Source organism: Sceloporus occidentalis, unplaced genomic scaffold (assembly GCF_023333645.1).
Source record: "Sceloporus occidentalis isolate IW3139 unplaced genomic scaffold, rSceOcc1.0.p SCAF_1, whole genome shotgun sequence".
Classification (NCBI taxonomy): Eukaryota; Metazoa; Chordata; class Lepidosauria; order Squamata; family Phrynosomatidae; genus Sceloporus; species Sceloporus occidentalis.
Window position 1 is genome coordinate 181,723,027 of NW_028316981.1, and position 18,637 is coordinate 181,741,663.

Sequence of the window (18,637 nt, forward strand, 5' to 3'; positions counted from 1 at the left end):
TTCAAGAATGTTTGCCTTCCTCTAAAGTCACGCCTTACCTTGCCACTTTATAGCTATTCAGGGACAAATCCCATTTGGAAGCACAGAAATTTTGCTCTGAGGCCATTTGCTGGTTAGGACTAGAATTACTTGTTCTTATTGCACTTTTACCTTGCTGCATCATTTATTGTTATTAGTTCATACTGTTGTCCTGTTTACAGTTTTTATATACTTTTTTCCCTTTGATATGATTTGAATGATTTTATTTGTTGTTTCGTTATTTTAATCTCATTCATTTGAGCTGGAGGGATCTGGATTGCAAATACACTCCTGTTTATTGTGGACCTATAGCAGGAGAATTTACTGGACATCTGAATCCATTGCTCAGGCCTGCCTGTCTCGCAGTGTGGTAATTCTGGTCCAAAACACACTGTAGAAATAATCCAGTTTGAGACCATTTTAACTGCCCCGGCTCAGTGCTAGGGAATTCAGGGAACTAGTTTCTTGTGACACCAGAGCTCTCTGACAGAGAAGGCTAAATCTCTCACAAGACTATGGTTCCCAGAATTCCCTAGCATTGAGCCAGGACAGTTAAAGTGTCCTCAAACTGGATTATTTCTGCAGTGTCTTTTGGGCCTCTGTGAGTATGTACATGCCTTCAAGTAGCCTGTTATGGCAAATCCCATGGATTTCATAGGATTTTCTTGGGCAAAAAATACTCAGAAGTGGTTTTAGTTCTTTCTTCAGAAATATAGTGTACAGCACCTGGTATATATTGGCAGTCTCTCAGCTGAGTATTAATCAGATCCTCCTTAGCTTCCAAATTCAGATAGGATATGGTTTCTTTAGGGCAGGGGTCAGCAACCTACGGCCCGCGGGCCGGATGCGGCCTGCAAGCACTGTAGGACCGGCCCCTGGCCGACCCTGCCGCCGATTGCTGCCGCCAGAGCGCTCCTTTTTCCCGCGCCTCTGGCCTCGCAGGGGGCGGGGGCAAGCGCTGGGGCCGCCGGAGCGCTCCTTCCCCCCGCCCTCTGGGATGGCCTCTGGCCTCCCAGGGGGTGGGGGCAAGCGCTGGGGAAGAAGGAGGAATGGAGGAGGAGGAGGGAGGAAGGGAAGAGGAAGGATGAAGAAGAGGAGGAAGAAGGAGGAAGGAAGGAAGGAGCAAGAGGAGGAAGGAGGGAGGGAGGATGAAGAAGAGGAGGAAGAAGAAGGAAGGAAGGAAATAAGGAGCAAGAGGAGGAGGGAGGGAGGGAGGGAGGATGAAGAAGAGGAGGAAGAAGGAGGAAGGAAGGAAGGAGCAGGAGGAGGAGGGAGGGAGGGAGGATGAAGAAGAGGAGGAAGAAGGAGGAAGGAAGGAAGGAAGGAGCAGGAGGAGGAGGGAGGGAGGGAGGATGAAGAAGAGGAGGAAGAAGGAGGAAGGAAGGAGAGAAGGAGCAAGAGGAGGAGGGAGGGAGGGAGGGAGGATGAAGAAGAGGAGGAAGAAGGAGGAAGGAAGGAAGGAGCAAGAGGAGGAGGGAGGGAGGGAGGAGGAAGAAGAGGAGGAAGAAGGAGGAAGGAAGGAAGGAGCAAGAGGAGGAGGGAGGGAGGGAGGATGAAGAAGAGGAGGAAGGAGGAAGGAAGGAAGGAGCAGGAGGAGGAGGGAGGGAGGGAGGAGGAGGAGGAAGATGAAGACATGCAGTCTTTCTGAAGGTGAGACAGTGTGACTTTCCAAAGTGCATTTCTGTGTATTTTCAGTGCTTTCAATGCTGAAAGGTGTGCTTTTACAAGGAGAGTGGTAGTGATGATGATATGTCAGTTTGTGGGACATGCAGTCTTTCTGAAGGTGAGACAGTGTGACTTTCCAAAGTGCATTTCTATGTATTTTCAGTGCTTTCAATGCTGAAAGGTGTGCTTTTACAAGGAGAGTGGTAGTGATGATGATATGTCAGTTTGTGGGACATGCAGTCTTTCTGAAGGTGAGACAGTGTGACTTTCCAAAGTGCATTTCTGTGTATTTTCAGTGCTTTCAATGCTGAAAGGTGTGCTTTTACAATGAGAGTGGTAGTGATGGTGATATGTCAGTTTGTGGGACATGCAGCCTTTCTGAAGGTGAGACAGTGTGACTTTCCAAAGTGCATTTCTGTGTATTTTCAGTGCTTTCAATGCTGAAAGGTGTGCTTTTACAATGAGAGTGGTAGTGATGGTGATATGTCAGTTTGTGGGACATGCAGCCTTTCTGAAGGTGAGACAGTGTGACTTTCCAAAGTGCATTTCTATGTATTTTCAGTGCTTTCAATGCTGAAAGGTCTGCTTTAACAGTGAGAGTGGTTTCGGCCTTCCCCTTCGGCTGAAAGGGCCCCTTGGAGCCCTTTTGGCTGAAAGAAGGGGCGAAGGAGGAGAGGGCAGGCACACGCCTCCTCCTCCCCGCGGGGCTTTGGCAGCCCTGAGGTGTCTTTCAGAGGACACCTCAGGCCTGGCAAAGCCCCGAGGACAGGAGCTGGGGCCGCGCGCCTGTTGCTCCTGCCCCTCACGGGCCCTTACTACTTCTCTGAGAGGCAGCTGGGGGCCACAGAAGGGCAGGAGGAGCAGGCGTGCGCCTGTCACCCCCTCTCCCAATCCATCCCTTATAGCTGTCTCTCAGACAGAGGGAGGTTGGGAAAGGGAGCAGAGAAAGCCCCGCCCCCAGAGGGTGGAAGCTCCGCCCCTGGCACACAGCCCCACCCCCAGAGGGTGGAAGCCCCACCCCCAGCACACAGTCCCGCCCCCGGAGGGTGGAAGCTCCACCCCCGGCATGCGGCCCCGCCCCCGGAGGGTGGAAGCTCCCCCCCCTTTCGGCCCCCCAGTTGTCTCAGGGACAGCAACCCGGCCCCCGGCTCAAAAAGGTTGCCTACCCCTGCTTTAGGGTATATACTTTGTTGTTCTTGTTGTTGTGTGTCTTCATATTGACTTATGGCAACCGTAAAGCGAACCTATCATGGGGTTTTCTTGGCATGTAGCAGTTTGTCATTGCCTCCCTCTGAGACTGAGAGCATATGATTTGCCCAAGGTTACCCAATGGGTTTCATGGCCAAGCGAAGAATCAAACCCTGGTGTCTAGAGTTGTAGCCCAATACTCAAACCACTATGTTACTATGCTTGCACTCATGGTATATACTTTAGGGTGACTCTAATGATACCCAAGTCTGTCCTGTAAGAGCCAAGCTAGATGCAAGAGGGCAATCGTGCACTTTCTCTGTATCTGTTCTATTCTCTTTGAAATAATGAAGTGGTGCTTCTAATTTTTATGAGAATCAAAACCTATTTGATCTGTTACCATAACTTGCAAATATTCTGGTGGTGGTGGTGGTGGGAGGGTGTCAATGTATTTACCTAGGAGCCCTGGTGGCGCAGTGGTTAAATGCCTGTACTGCAGCCATTCACTCAAAACCACAAGGTTGCGAGTTCAAGACCAGCAAAAGGGCCCAAGCTCGACTCAGGCTTGCATCCTTCCGAGGTCGCTAAAATGAGTACCCAGACTGTTGGGGGCAAATTAGCTTACTTGCTAATTAGCTTACTTGCTGTTCACCGCTATGATCTTTGGAATAGCGGTATACAAATAAAATAAGTTATTATTATTATTAATTATTATTACCTAGGAAGCTTTTTCTTCTCATTCATTATGGTGCCACTCTGCTTTGTATCTACTGTCTGGCTAGAAAGAAGTTGGTGAGATCAAATGTTTCTTATCCCATTTCCTCAAGTAGATGAGAAGTAATAATTCCCTCATTTCATAGTGATCCAAGAACAGCCCTTTAGCTAAGATTTCTTTCTTAATTTCCAAACATGAAAGTATGTTCTGTGTGTGTGTGTGTGTGTGTTTCTCTTTCACTCTTGTGTTTGCATTTGAATGACAAGCTATGAACTACTGTGGTTGGTATTTAATGCATAACAGGAAGAGAGCAAACATAAAAATTAGAAGATATGTCTGTCCCTTCTGTGCCTGATATAGGCACCTCTCCACCTTAACTTATGTTTTAAAAAAAATGGTGGTAGGAAACCATGCAGGAGAGACACATTCAGATTTTTGCAGACTTCTTTGGGATCATCTTCATTTGCAGGCACAGGTCTAGACCTGAAGGGCTTACTGTGCCTTTCTCTGTCCAAGAATGAATGGGAGTAGAAGTAATAGTCTGGAAGCTTTCAAGAAGGTCTTCTCTCACTGTTTCTCACTCTCACCTATTGCTCATCTTCTTCCCCCACCCCACACTAATAATATTTTTCATCTGTTTTTTTCTAAGGTGGAATGCGGTGAGGAGGAAGAAGCAGAAGAAGGCAGTGAAGAAGCAGGTGAGGAAGGAAACTCAGGTTATGTTTGGTTACTGTGAGAGCCACAGAGATAGTTATACCACTCTCTAGGGCATACTGAGATGAAAATGCTGTTTCAGAAATAGGTGAGAAATTCATTTTCGATCATATTTCAGTACAAATGTACCAGATTTGCACTTCCCACACCACTTCTCAAGACTGCCATTTGCAAAGACTGCAGTTTGAGAAAGACATGCAAAACTGTGTGCATTTAGAAATGTGCTTGCAAACATGCATATATGTGAAACTGTGTATATCTGAAGTATTCAGATACATCCACTAAAACAAGAATGCATCATCGGAAGAGTTAAGAAAATGTATCCATGTGAAAATGCTTTCAAAACTGCATAGATTTGGACTACGCACCAACTACGTGTCTGTTTTGAAGAATACATATGATAGCAAGGAAGAATCTGGGAACCTCAGTGACAGATTTCCCCCCCCCCCCCCATCCTTCTGTTGTTTATGTTTTCAAAAGAAGGCATAAAGCAGATATTGACTTCAGTCAGCTAAGTACCTAAAAGTAAAATCTACAATTTCATCATAGTACTCATTCTGCTGGTTTTCTTCCGTACTCTCCTCCACATAAAACAACTACCAGAAGACATTAGCATAACCCGTCTTTGTCTTCTGGAATGTTTAAGCCTTAGATATTAAAAAAAAACCCCACTATATCATAGGGAGAAAGAAAAAGAAATATGTTAAATGGATGGATGGGTGGATGGAGAGAGAGAGAGAATAAATTTTAGAGTATAAGCTATTTGTGTGATTGGTGCTTGTTGTTGTTGTTACTCTATGAAGTGTGATGCACATTGGTGACACCCATTATAGGCAGCAACGATTTGGAGTGGCAAGGGGGCTACAGTGAATGTGGAGGTAGCTGTCCTTGATGTTTCCACTTGCTGGATCTTTTCAGACACTGCTGTCACATTTATGACATATTTGCATATTTTCTGTGACAGAGAAAGTGCACTTCTAATACCCATCTCCTTCCTCTGAGGATCACTGCTTGATCTAGGTGGCAAGCTGTGCATTGTTGTCGTTGTTGTGTACCTTCAAATCATTTTCAACTTGTGGCAATCCTAAGGCAAACCTATCATGGGGTTTTCTTGGCAAGATTTATTTCAAGGAGGCTTGCCCTTGCCTTCTTCTGAGACTGACGGCATGTGACTTATCCAAGGTCACCATTACCTAATTCTTATATTTCCAAATATATTTTGTTACCTGCCTAGATGAAGGTACGTATTTTTCCTTCATGGAGAAACTCTACAAGGCCTTGCCCCCAATGCTCTCTGCCTTTAGGCTCTTTTGCATTATAGAGAAAACATATCCAGGGGTAGCAGTGCTGGCCATATGGCAAAGTCATCAAAATATAGCAAAGTCATCCAAAATCTATAAAACAGTGATACCTTTATTGGGACAGCCAAAGTGCACATTATACATGTTGCAAGCTTTTGAAGCTCCACTGGCTTCTTCATCAGGCAAAGGTGTTAAAAATTATACACGAGAAAGATAGAAAAAAATTGATGATGTTAATCCTAGCCCTGCATTTGGTAATGATGTTGCGATTGTTGTCCTCAGTTCAGATGGTATGGAAGGTTATTCATGCAGGTGGGCCTCTCCTCCTTCTGGTCATGTGGGTACTGGGAGATTTAGTCCAGGAAAAAAAAGAGAGCTCTAGTGCTAAACCCCAGGATTCCCTAAGATGCAGCTTTGGCTGTTGAGTGGAATCCAAGTGCCATAACTGTGAAAGAACACTTTGTTTCTTCTGATATATTCCTGCCTGTGTGACCCCCACAATTTTCACTCTTCTCTTTTAGAACATAAGCAGGAATCCATTCATAATATGTATCTTCAAGCCACCTCTCAACCTATGGCGACCCTATGAATTTCACAGGGTTTTCTTAGGCAAGGCATATTCAGAGGTGGTTTTATCCCTTCCTTCCTCTGCAATGTAGCCTACAGCACCTGGTATGCAGAGATGCTCTCCCATCCCGTTACTAACCAGGGCTGGTCCTGCTTTGCTTCCAAGATCAGATGAGCATTTAAGTTCTACAAGCAGGAAACAACAGAACAAAAAGCAAGGTGGGAGAACTGACTCGCAGTCAAGTGAAACTTGCTGGACCTTGGACAGCTCCAAGTAGACAACTCATTCCAGCAGTATCTACTGCAACCCAGCTGAGCACTTTCCCTGAACTGGCCCTGATGAATGTGTGTTGTTGCTGTTTGCTGTTTCCACAATTATTTGTTCATTGCTTTCCTATCCTTCCACAGTTCCCAATGTGATTGATAATAAAACAGATTTTAAAAATTAAAAAAATAATTAAAACCAGTTTTTTTAATAAAACAGTTTTAAAAACTAAAATCCATACAGAATAATAGGGCTGAGTGTTACCAGAACAGTGAAGAGACCCAGTCCCAGAATTATGGATGACCTGCACCAGTGGGCTCCATAAAGATGTTGAAAAGTTGTAGTCTAGGAGTTGTAGTCTATTGTATCTGGATGACACCAGCTTAGAGGAAGTTGTCTTAAGTACTGTTTGGTCTTGGATATTGCTTTACTTCCTTGCTGTAGAGTGCGAAACCTTGAAAGGTGCACCTTCTGGCCTGGAGTTTAGTCATCTGGGCTCATTCCTGGTAAGTGCATTGCTTGCAGTGGTAGGTGAGTTCTTTAGCATGTCAGTTGCACTTGACTCATGGTGCAGTGGTTTGAGCATTGGTCTACAATTCTAGATACCAGGGTTCAAATCACTGCTCTGCCATGGAAACCCACTGGGTTAGTCTGGGCATTTAACATTCTCTCAGCTTCATAAGAAGGCAAAGGCAAACCACCTTCAAACAAATCTTGCCAAGAAACCCCTTAGGGTCACCATAAGTTGGAAATAACTGGAAGACACACCACCAACAACAACAACCTGAATTTTAGATGAGGCAGCTCAAGAGCAGTAGCTTCTGTAGGTTCTATCTGGTCTGGAGTGGGTGCTCAGTCTCAAGATGTTGTTTTTTGTGGGCCTGACCTTAGTTTTGGTTTCTTCATTCCATTCTTGGTCTTCATAACTCAGATGAACCCTGTCTGTCAGTGACAAGAAATCTGCTTGGACTTTAGATCATTATGGATCTCCATAAATCTCAGATGATTCTTCACATTCTTCCTTCTGCATCTTATGCCTGGGATTTCATCCCTGAATACCTAAATGAAGCTGTCTCCCTGTGCTTCCCTTCAAATCTCAGCTTCCCCCCCCCCCTTGGTCCTCTTCCATTTATAGGAACTAACCTAAGTATGCATTCCTAAACCAAACATATATTCTTCCCCTTCTGGCCTGTTCGTTGCTGTCTTCTCTGTTGAATTTTAACTTGCAAACTCTCCTGGGGCAGGACATGTGTTTTTTGTTGTTACTGTGTAATATGTCATACACATTTACTGGGACTGTATAATGAAAATATAATTTGACTGATTAAACTTGCTTTCAGGTGAGGAAGAGGAAGAGGAAGGAGACCAGCAAAGCCTGGCAGAGTCCCACCTTGATAAACTGGAGGAAACCCCCAAGGAGAAGGTGATGCCCATTCCCGATGGAAGCTCCTTCTTCTGTTTGAGCAAGACAAACCCGTAAGTACAGAAAGGATGTTTTTCTCCTTAAATGAAATGTAATCTTGGTTTGACTATAATTATGCAAGACTTGAAGAATGAGGCCAAGAATTGCTCTCTTTCCGAACTGGAAAAAATTACTTATTTTGACTACAGACTTAAGAATCTCCCAATTCTAGAATCGTCCAGAGTCCACCAAACATGTGGCTGGAGAATTTTGGGAGTCTTAGTCCAAAGATTCTTCCAGCACTCCTCCAACTCTAATCTCTTTTAGATCTTTTCTACCCCTTTGGGGTTAGGATTTGAAGTGGTCAGTTGAAAGTGCCAGAGATACAGGTTGCTGTTACTGTGTTCTTTGAGACAAGTTTTGAAAACAGAAAGCAAATGTCAGAGACAGCAGAGGTGTAGTCAGGTCAGACAGACATCACCTTCCAGAACAACAAAGCTCTTAAAAAGCCTGGAGGGTAGGTGGCAAGATAAAGCACTCTGCACAGCTCTTCCCATGGTGAGTGATCACAGTAAGGGGCCAAGCCTGAAGCAACAGTGATACAAGGTTCCTGTTGGGTCACCAGATCAGATGGTCTGGCTGGGCTGATGAACCGCAGTAACCCTCTTTGGCTTTTATCTGGGTGAAGTGGGATGCTGCAACAGACCAAATCTCAGACTTATAGTTTCTTCAGCTTGAACATTGCCCTGATAGTGAAGAAAAGCAAGGTGCAGCCACAAACCCACTACCAACATCCTTAGTTGGTCCCATGGTATCTGAGATGCAGGCTTGCATCTATGTGTGTTTATGTGCCTTCAGGTGACCTGTCAACTTATGGCAACCCCATGAATTTCTGCTAAAGTTCTTTCAGGAAAGAAAAAGTCTAATCAGTATAAAACTATAATCTGAATTTGTCTGAGGTCCTGGTTCCATAGTTATCTCATACTAAGATTCATTCTGTCGGAGAAGTAAGGAGCAAATAGTAGCACAATGACTAGTTCTGCTTGGGCAGGCTTAGTCAGTTTACTGTCTCATTTAGATTTAAACTTGCTGGTACATGAAGTAGTTTAATTAAATAATAAATAATAAATAATAATAATAATAAAAAGTTTATTTATATACCGCCCTTCATACATCAGGGCGGTTAACAACATATATCAAAATACAATAAAAACATTCCACTAAAACCAACAATTACACAGAAAAAGAATTTAAAAACACTCATGCCAGTGGCCATGATGACATAGAGGAAGAGGTCAGGAGGCGGTCAGGGGCTAAAAGTCAGGGGTAGGCCTGTTCGAATAATAAGGTTTTTAACCCCTTCCTGAACTGGGCTAAGGAGGCGGCAGAGCGGAGCTCGGCGGGCAGCGAGTTCCAGAGGTTCGGGGCCAAGATGGTAAAGGCCCTCCTCGAAGTAGATGTCAGCCTAGCCTCTGGAACTCTTAGAAGTTGCTGCCCAGAAGATCTGAGTGTGCGGGGCGGATTGTATGGAGAGAGGCGGTCCTCTAGATACCCTGGGCCCAAGCCATTTAGGAGTTTTTTGCTGTTTTCTCATCTTCTAGGAGAAGAAGTAAAATCTGAAAGGAAGGGACTAGTGTCAGAGGGGTAGTCTATTCTCTCATTGCCTTTGGAAGTTTGGCTATTAGCTCATCTCCTCCAGTCCAGTCTACTCAGGCTGTCCCCAAAACCTTGCCCCTGAACTCTGCCACTCCTTGACCAAGATCCACCTATAATCTGCCAAGATTACCTTTCTGCTTCCTGCCTCAATCTTCCCTCCCCAGTTCCTGTGGGTCTAAACCTTTATAATCTCACCTTGTGTTACTGGCTCATTGAGATGGCTACTTTTCCTTCCTCCACTAGGCTCCGTGTTGGGTGCCACAAGCTGATCCATCACCACATCTTCACCAATCTCATCCTCGTCTTCATCATCCTCAGCAGCATATCTCTAGCAGCCGAGGACCCTATCCGGGCACACTCTTTTCGCAATAATGTAAGCCACATCCTGTTTAAATGGAAGAAAGGAGGAGGAGACAGAAGCATCTTGCTCTCATCTTCTCTCTCTGTTTCTCTTTCCTTGCTCTCTGTTCTTTCCCCTCCTTACTTTTTCTTTTTCTGTCTCCCTCTTTCCCTTTTCCCCCCTCCTGTTACTCAGATTCTGGGTTACTTGGACTATGCCTTCACGTCTATCTTCACTGTTGAGATTCTGCTCAAGGTACCCAAACTAAGTAGAGTGGAGGATGAGAGGGATTGAGAGGGAAAGCAATGTATGGAATTGCCCCACCTGGAGACATTTGTTCCAAAGGCCAAGTGTACAGATTGGGACCAAACAACCAGCTGCTCTTGCCTGCCACTGCTGTCATAATTCTGGAAAATGCTGGGTTAATTGTTGCTGCCATGTGGCATCAAATCTAGTCTGATTTAGGGAGACCCTTTCATAAGGCTTTCTTGGCAAGATTTGTTCAGAGAGAGTTTGTTGCCACCTTCCTCTGAGTCTGAGCATGATTTGCATCCAAGGCTACTCCACAGGTCTCCATGACTGAGTAGGGATTGAAACACTGTTCTTCTGGAGCCCTAGTCCAGCACTCAAACTGCTATACCATGCTAGTTAGCATTATTTTTTAACACAAATTTAGTTCCAATATTGCTAAGCAGTGTTGTATAGAACAATAGTGGGAGTACATTCTGCTAGTTATTTCCATCCAGCTTCACTGTGAGCTCTGGGTGGTTGCAGTTCTTGTTATGATGAGTGCTGCACTAGGTAGACCTTGGCTGATCAGTGCCTCTTTATGTTCTTAAGCATGAGTCATACACTGTGGGGTAATACAAGATGGAATAGATGTGCACTAACTGTTAAGAGGTGTTGAAGGTGCGTTCTTGTTGTTGTTGTTTTCAATGCACAAGAGTGAGCTGAAGGTTAAAAGGCAGCCTATCACTGGTATAGACCACAACAGTGGTAGTGCAATGCCTGTCATCTAAATGAGTTTGATGAAAGTACGAGCATTATAGGACAAGATCAAAACAGAGCTGTCAGTACTCTATTGCCTACAAATTAAAATTTTGCCCTGTAACAAAAACTTATTTCTGCTACATTATTATTATTATTATTATTATTATTATTATTATTATTATTATTATTTTGCATCATACACATTAACAAGACTTGTGTGTTTTGACTTATTTTCTTGTTTTCCATGACTTATTCTGATTTTCTAAGCAATGGAGAAGGATAGGGATTTAGACCAGATACAAAAGCCTTGATCTGATCACTGGGAATCTTGTTCAGTTTCTTAGAATGCATAGGTATTGTCCACACACAGAGACACGCATCTTGGCAAACTGAGGATTAAAACTGTGAAAGCATATGCTTAAAAGAGAAGAAAACACATAGTTAGGAAGCTGAGTTTTGCACCTGGTGCCAATCATGTGGATTTTCTCCATGTAATTGTGGTATACACTCTCTCTCTCTCTCTCTCTCTCTCTCTCTCTCTCTTTATCCCTGTATTATCTGTCTGTCTGTCTTTTGGTCCTTCTTTATCTATATCCCTATCTTATCTGTCTGTCTAGCTTTGCAGGACTCATACATTCAGCCTTGTTACCATCATGCCTCTCAAATATAACTAAGATTGGCAGGCAGGGAGCAGAACCATTTGGTTATTGTGGAGCAACTGAGTGGAAAAAAGTAGTTCATGCACCTGGTACTGAGTCATAACTTTGAGGGAGGAGTGGAGCATGGTCTTTTGAATGGGGCACTTAGCACATTTCTGTCCTCAGATGACTGCTTATGGTGGCTTCCTGCACAAGGGCTCATTCTGCCGAAACTGGTTCAACCTTCTCGACCTCCTGGTTGTCAGTGTCTCACTCATCTCCTTTGGCATCCAGTAAGTCTGACGGGAATGGGCAAAGTAGCTGAGGTAGGCCCTAAAAGAAGGAGAGGAAATAAATTACACTAGTTCAGTCCAGGCAAGGTTAAGTTATTACCTGTCTGAAATAACAGAAAAGGAAGTTGGTTTTTTATCCAGCACCTCTGACATCTCCCTTCCTGTTTCCACCTCAGTTCCAGTGCCATCTCTGTAGTGAAGATCTTGCGAGTGTTGAGAGTGCTTCGTCCTCTCCGAGCCATCAACCGGGCTAAGGGACTCAAGGTGAGAGATTCATTTGAAGGGCAGACATTGAAGATGTGAAGCTGGAAGGCGGTCTGACTCTTCCTGCCCACAGCATGTGGCTATAGGGACTGGGGCCTTTTCCCGCCTTGCTTCTATCTCTCCTCCCATATAGCACTATGGAGGGCTGGGATAATTCCCTGCTGGCCATCTCACATCCCATGTGCCTTCTTTCTCAACAGCATGTGGTACAATGTGTGTTTGTGGCTATCCGTACCATCGGCAACATCATGATAGTCACCACCCTGCTACAGTTCATGTTTGCTTGCATCGGTGTCCAGCTGTTTAAGGTAAAGTCTGAATATTTCTATGGGGTGGTTCAGATTAAGTTGGTATACAGTGTGTGTGTGTGTGTGTGTGTGTACAGAGTGCACGTATTCTCTGGGACAAGCACTGTCAGTGTTTCCTAGCAACATATCCTAGGCCTCACTGTAGATACCAGCCAATTGATTTGTTTGTTTCAACCATAAGTCATCACAAAGAAAAATGCATGTTCAAGAGAGGTAAAAGAAGTACACATACAAAGGCATAGTAGTAAAAAAAAAAAATCAGTGGTAAACTAGTCATAGTTGTTATATAAGCATTTGAAAACACTTCCTGTCAAATGGTCTCCACTGTAGGACTTGCTCTTTATTGTTATTTCTGTGCAACACACATATGGATTCCACCCCATGACAGGAGTGGGAAAAGAGAGGCCCTACAGAGATTGTGGGACTACAATTCCCATCATTCCTTATCATTGGCTATTCTGGCTTGGGTTAATGGGGGTTGGAATTCCAACAAGATCCTGGAAAGCTGCCCTTTGCCTACTCTTGACTTTCTCAGAACAGAGCAGGAGGCCTGTCATCCCACTGCATTGCATATGCTCAAGAATACACATTTTCTCTCACTTTTCAACTGCAGATTGGAGAAGTGTTCTCTTCACTTTTGTTAGACTTGACTAACTTTTGCTTCACTGCCCTTTTTATTCTTATTGTTCTATCTAGGCTTTTGTGTATTTGTTTTCTCTTCATTCATCCCTTTTGGTACAAGGATTTTGCCTTCTGGTTTATGATCTTAAGGACTTCCAAGTTTTTTGGGAGGAGAAATGTATTAGCTAAGGAAGAAATGTACTCCTTCAATAGCCTCACACACTGATGGGCACAGGGAGGGCTTCTTGGGCTCTGAGAAGGCTTGTGGGATCAGCCCCTGTCACTATTGCCAAAGCTCTACAAAGCAGGCCCAGGGGATCTAGTCTTTAAGGTTTAGCACTAATTTTTACGGAAAGATGCTTCAGACAAGCAGCTGATTTTGCTTCAGATTCTAAATTTACTCTCCAGCAGTGTTCAAGCGTTTGTACAGCATTGGCTCTGGCCACTTTACTCTTTGTTTAGGACTCTGAGGCACCTGGGGCACTCCTTGCCCAACACAGACCTCATGTATCCATCAGTTTGTACCATGGAGCTTGATATCAGTGTCTTTGGTTTGAGTGAATAGATACAGTGCTTTACTGATGACTTCCATCTTCAGATCTGTTGCCTCTACCGGTGCCCAGAAGGTCAGTCATGCTCACTGCTTCTAAGAAGGGGAAGACTAAGAGATATCTGCTCAAACTTGGAGGAACCTAAGAAGTAGGAGCAGAGGAGGACCACATTCCATAGTCATCTTCACGAATGACTTGACTACTATGCCACTGAATGCAAATCATGCACTTAGTGGCAGCTCTCTTGGGGCACAGGCTAGTCTTCAATTCGGGTTCTTCTTGGTCATGGTCTTCCATCAAGAACTGTGTGGTATTGTACCGTGCTACCAGCTGCCCCCTGGCAAACATTTCCCCCGCAGCCTGGAAGTGCGCTGGCTCTGCTTCTCGTCAAACTTCTTTTTCTCTTCCCAGCTCTTTAGATGGCTAGGTCCTCATCATTATCAGTGATGCAATTTTAATGAATCCAACCTTCCTCTCTTCTTTTGTTTCAGAAGAACCTCATTAAAAAAAGCAACATTGGGGCAACCCAATCCTTATCTGATTTAGACTTAAGTAGACAGCTATGAAGACAGTGAGAGGACCTAGGACCAATTCCTCCAAGCCTATTGATTGGTCATGCTTTAAATTTTTCTTCCCTAGAAGAAAGGCCCCATAGGAATGCTTACATCTGTGAAATAGATTTCCTTTGTATTCAGGAATGCTTAAAGATAAGCCTCCTCAAAGGCAAGAGATGTGTTGATGAACATCTTGAACTGTGTCAGATACTAGTCCTGCAAGTAGAAGTTCAGTCCATGCCTTCAGTTCTTATGTAGGTAGGGAACCCAAGATTTAGATTTGTTCTCCTCTTTAGAGAGTCATCAATATTATTTCCTCTTCTGCAGCAAAGCAGGGCTCAACCTGATGCCACTGAGGGATGCATTCACCACCACTTAGGAGTATCTTCACATATTCCCCTGTCACCCTCTCCTGTTCAAGATATTCTCCAAAATACACTGTGAGAAGGAAGAACTACATAATGATCATAGCACAGTGGAATCATCGGTTCCCAGTGATGCCTTTGTTGCCTTTTTATCTAGAAGTGCTCTCTCACTGAGGGAAAAAGTATACCTTTTGGGCATCTGCTCTCTGATGCCATGGCATGTCTTTCCATTCAAGACCTCATCCTTGGGACCTTTGAGGTCCCAATTTAACCTTCAAGTCTTCTGATTGGAAAATCCTGTTATTAAGTGGTCTAATTACTTTGGGTATTGTACCAAGCACAATGTAGATCCTTCTTCCTGTTATCCTTCCTGCTATCCTCTTCTCAGAATGGGTTTGCATTTTCTTCAATCATGTCTATCTGGTGGCCATTTCTGCCTTTTTGTTCACAAGATAACAGGTTTTTTGGGTGTTCTTCTAACTATTGGTAAGGAATGCTTTTGGGGATTGCAAAAGAAATGTCATACTATTCTAAGACTTGACTCCAAACTGGAGCCTATCCATTGTATGGCCTCGGTTTATTCTAAAACTGTTTGAACCTCTTGTAGTTCCTATCACACAAGTTGGTGTTTCTGGTTGCAACTACATCAGCCTGAAGAGCTAGTGAACTTTGCACCCTTAGGGTTGACATTCTCAAAATGTCATGGTATGGTGTCTGAGCTAGACTTCACCTTTCTTCCCAAGTCTGTGTCTTCATTTCATGGCACTCGAGACATTGTTCTCCCAGCATTTTCCCATCAGCCTTCTCATGGCTTGAGCACTCCCTTCACACACACTTAATGTTCAGGGTGGTCTCATATTCTGTGCCAGCAAGACAGCATCCTTCTGGAAGTTGCTGTTTGAGAAGTCACCTATTTCTGCTGATTAATTTGGTTTCTGTACTCCTCTGCTGGACACATTTAGACCTGTACTCCTTTGCTGGACACATTTAGAGCCCCTTTTAATAGAGCTATCACCTCATCCACAGTGTTCTCATGAGGGCTACTTATGCTGGAGGTCTCTGGATCTACTGCCTTGGCACAACCTTTCACCTTTCCTTGCCATGCTGTATTATATATATTTTCATGCTTGCCTGGATGGCTAAGAAAAGATTAGTACAACATTTGAGTGAGCAGTATTTTTGATCTACCATTTTAGCTATATGTGCCCATCCACTAGTTTACACTTGTAAACTCCTTAGGGACTACTTAAGCAATATGAAGTGGTATATACCATATATACTCGACTATAAGTCAACCTCATGTATAAGTCGAGGGCAAGTTTTGGGGCCAAAATTATGGATTTTACTATGCCCCGTGGACAAGTCAAGGGTGAAATTTAGGGGTGTATAGCAAAGGATCTAAAGGATGAAGCAAAGCAATGTCAAAGAGCTTATAAATTTCCAGGAGACATAACCCTGTGCTTACTCTTAAGACTGGATGGATGAGAGAGTAGAGGGGGTCAGTGTTTCACATATTATACTCTTGCTTTTCACCAGTCCTTCTTTTAAATAAGAGTTAAGAAACAGTACTTACATTGACCCCTGGATAAGTCAACCAAAGTTTTTGGGGTCAATTTCTTGACCTAAATTTCTAGACTCATACATGAGTATATACAGTAAATGAAGCCACTATTGCTATCCACTTTCTGCAGGTAAGCTTGTTGTTCATTCACCCATATGTGTGATGCATAAAGGCCATCATTATGAAGAAAAGGTTGCTTATCTATCACTGTGGTTCTTCAAATAATCATGTCTGACAACAGGCAAATGGTCCTTCTCCCCACTGGGGGTAACACAATGATAATGTAAAATATGCAAGACACAAGTAGCATTTGACATGGGGCTCTGGTTTCCCTGTCCCTCTTAAATTTAGTCTTTTTGCATATTCTTTCCTTGCTCCTGTGTTAACCGAAGCTCAGTGACATCATGTGAGGAAATGTATGACAAGATGATGTCATGGCAGATGTAATATGCTTTAAACTTTTCAGGTAAAAGAAGAACAGCCCCAACCAGGGTTGCCATTTTAAGTGGCAGCCACATGTCAAGCATAGCATCTAGTTCTACATATGAATAAAAAATAAAAGTGTGTGCCACAACATAGCATTGGTAAAGATGGTTCCTTGGTCTGCTGGAAAGACTGGTATGCCTCTTCCTAGGGTGCACTGGCTTATGAAGTGTCTTTGTTAAATGTCAGCAGCGATATTGTATCATTGTGTACTAGGGTAACGGGATAGAAGTTTTCCCCAGAAGACAATACCTCCTGTTCCATTGCTGCCTACTCTTCAGTCTCCTTTTGCTTTTGTCTCCAGGGCAAATTCTACAGCTGCACGGATGAGGCCAAGCACACCCCTAGTGAGTGCAAGTAGGTACCAACCTTGCCTTGCCAAGGGTACAGCTATGAGCAGAGAAGAGTGTCTAGCTAACTACCATATATCAAGACTCTGTGTTGTTGTCTTAGTGTTGAGAAAGCCAGCCAAGATAATGAATAAATCAGTTTGGTAAAGATCAATTAGTACAATTCCATTCTTGAAGCTGTTGCCGACATTATTGTTTCCCACTCTATTGCTGTATTGCTTTCCATTTTAGTACAGATTCCAATGAAACAAGAATGGCAAAATACAGCACATATCATCATTTTATTAGCAGTAATGTGATTGATTCATACGTACAGTTGTACAAGAACCAGAGTTAGAGGCTAGAATCTGAATTAGTACCAAATCATGATCAGGAGGTTATTATGTATCGTTCATGGCATAAACTAGAAGCAGACACCCAAAGAAGCCATTACATTAAAGATACCTGGGGTTCTGGTTCATTTTTTCATTATATTTGTGTTCTGAAAAGCAGTCATTTGCAATCATGAGTAGGCCGGGAACAGATAGTACTGTTTGCCCCTTTCTCTGCCTGTGGCTGCTATCTTTTGGCTCATCTGTCTCATCCCAAGCTGCTTTTCCTCTGCAGGGGGCGAAACAGCTTCCAGAGGGTGATTTTGAATAGCTAAAGGGTAAAAGAGGAACGAGTTAAGCAGCCCTTCCCTTTACTATCCCTCTCCTTAAACCTGCAGCCTCTTATGACTAATTTTCACTTCAAAGAAGGACAGAATATTGTCCTAATGTGTCTCTCTAATGTAAGAATAATTTGGCACCAAGGTGACAGTTTGGGGGAGGCCTGAGAAGCAGAAAGGAAGGTTACAAGAGTAGCTTTGTAGTTAAAGTCACTAGTTCAAATCAAATTATTAGTCCTACCTAGGAACTTATCTCATGGACAAAAACCCCAGCTGCACCCCAGTGGGATGAAGCTGGGATGGAGGATGCAGGCAGGAATTATCGCACGTAATTTGCTGCTGATTCCGCTAGGCAGGTTGTATCCCAGGTCCCAGATGCGTTTCGGACGCTGCTTTTCAAAGCTGGGAGCTTTCCGGCTTGGAAAGAAGTAGTAGGTCTATACTTTTGTGGGGCTAAAAACTGGATTTTTATAGAATCATAGGGCCTGAACAGACAGGCCAAAATAAAGCTGCTTCGGGTCACTTTGGATGTATGCTGTTTAAATGCTGCATGAGTCCTAAGAGGCCAGAAGCCATGCCAAAGCCACGCTCCAGCCCTACGGACTGGAGTGCAGCTTTGGCACACCTTCTGGTCTCTTAAGATGCAAGTGTCATTTAAACAGCCTACCTACAAAGTGACCCAAAGCAGCTTTATTTTGGCCTGTCTGTTCAGGCCCATAGAATCATAGAGTTGGAAGAGACCACAAGGGCCATCCAGTCCTACTCCCTGCCATGCAGGAACTCTCAAAGCATCTCCGACAGATGGCTATCCAGACTCTATTTAAAGACTTCCAAGGAAGGAGACTCCACTACACTCAGGGGGAGTTTGTTCCACTGACTAAGAGCCCTTACTGTCAGGAACTTCCTCCTAATGTTGAGGTGGAATCTCTTTTCCTGTAGTTTGAATCCATTGCTCCGGGTCCTAGTCTCTGGAGCAGCAGAAAACAATCTTGCTCCCTCCTCAATATGACGTCCCTTCAAATATTTAAACAGAGCTATCTATCACCTTTTAACCTTCTCTTCTCCAGGCTAAACATCCCCAGCTCCCTAAGTTGTTCCTCATAGGGCATGGTTTTCAGACCCTTCACCATTTTAGTCACCCTCCTTTTGATACGCTCCAGTTTCTCATTGTCCTTTTTG

General features: G+C 43.9%; 1 protein-coding gene across 7 annotated transcripts in view; it reads left to right on the forward strand.

Annotated features, from left to right (window-relative positions):
- Window positions 1-18,637, forward strand: part of LOC149322955 (voltage-dependent L-type calcium channel subunit alpha-1D-like) — an 87,637-nt gene that overhangs the window by 39,800 nt on the left and 29,200 nt on the right. For 6 of the 7 annotated variants that reach the window (XM_089485334.1, XM_089485338.1, XM_089485326.1 and 3 more), the window contains 8 exons: window positions 4,236-4,284; window positions 7,774-7,909; window positions 9,735-9,864; window positions 10,027-10,086; window positions 11,646-11,752; window positions 11,929-12,016; window positions 12,217-12,324; window positions 16,764-16,816. In XM_089485334.1, coding sequence (XP_089341460.1) covers window positions 4,236-4,284; window positions 7,774-7,909; window positions 9,735-9,864; window positions 10,027-10,086; window positions 11,646-11,752; window positions 11,929-12,016; window positions 12,217-12,324; window positions 16,764-16,816 — 731 coding nt within the window. The remainder of the gene's footprint in view (window positions 1-4,235; window positions 4,285-7,773; window positions 7,910-9,734; window positions 9,865-10,026; window positions 10,087-11,645; window positions 11,753-11,928; window positions 12,017-12,216; window positions 12,325-16,763; window positions 16,817-18,637) is intronic. The other variant, XM_089485350.1, reaches the window with a different exon arrangement.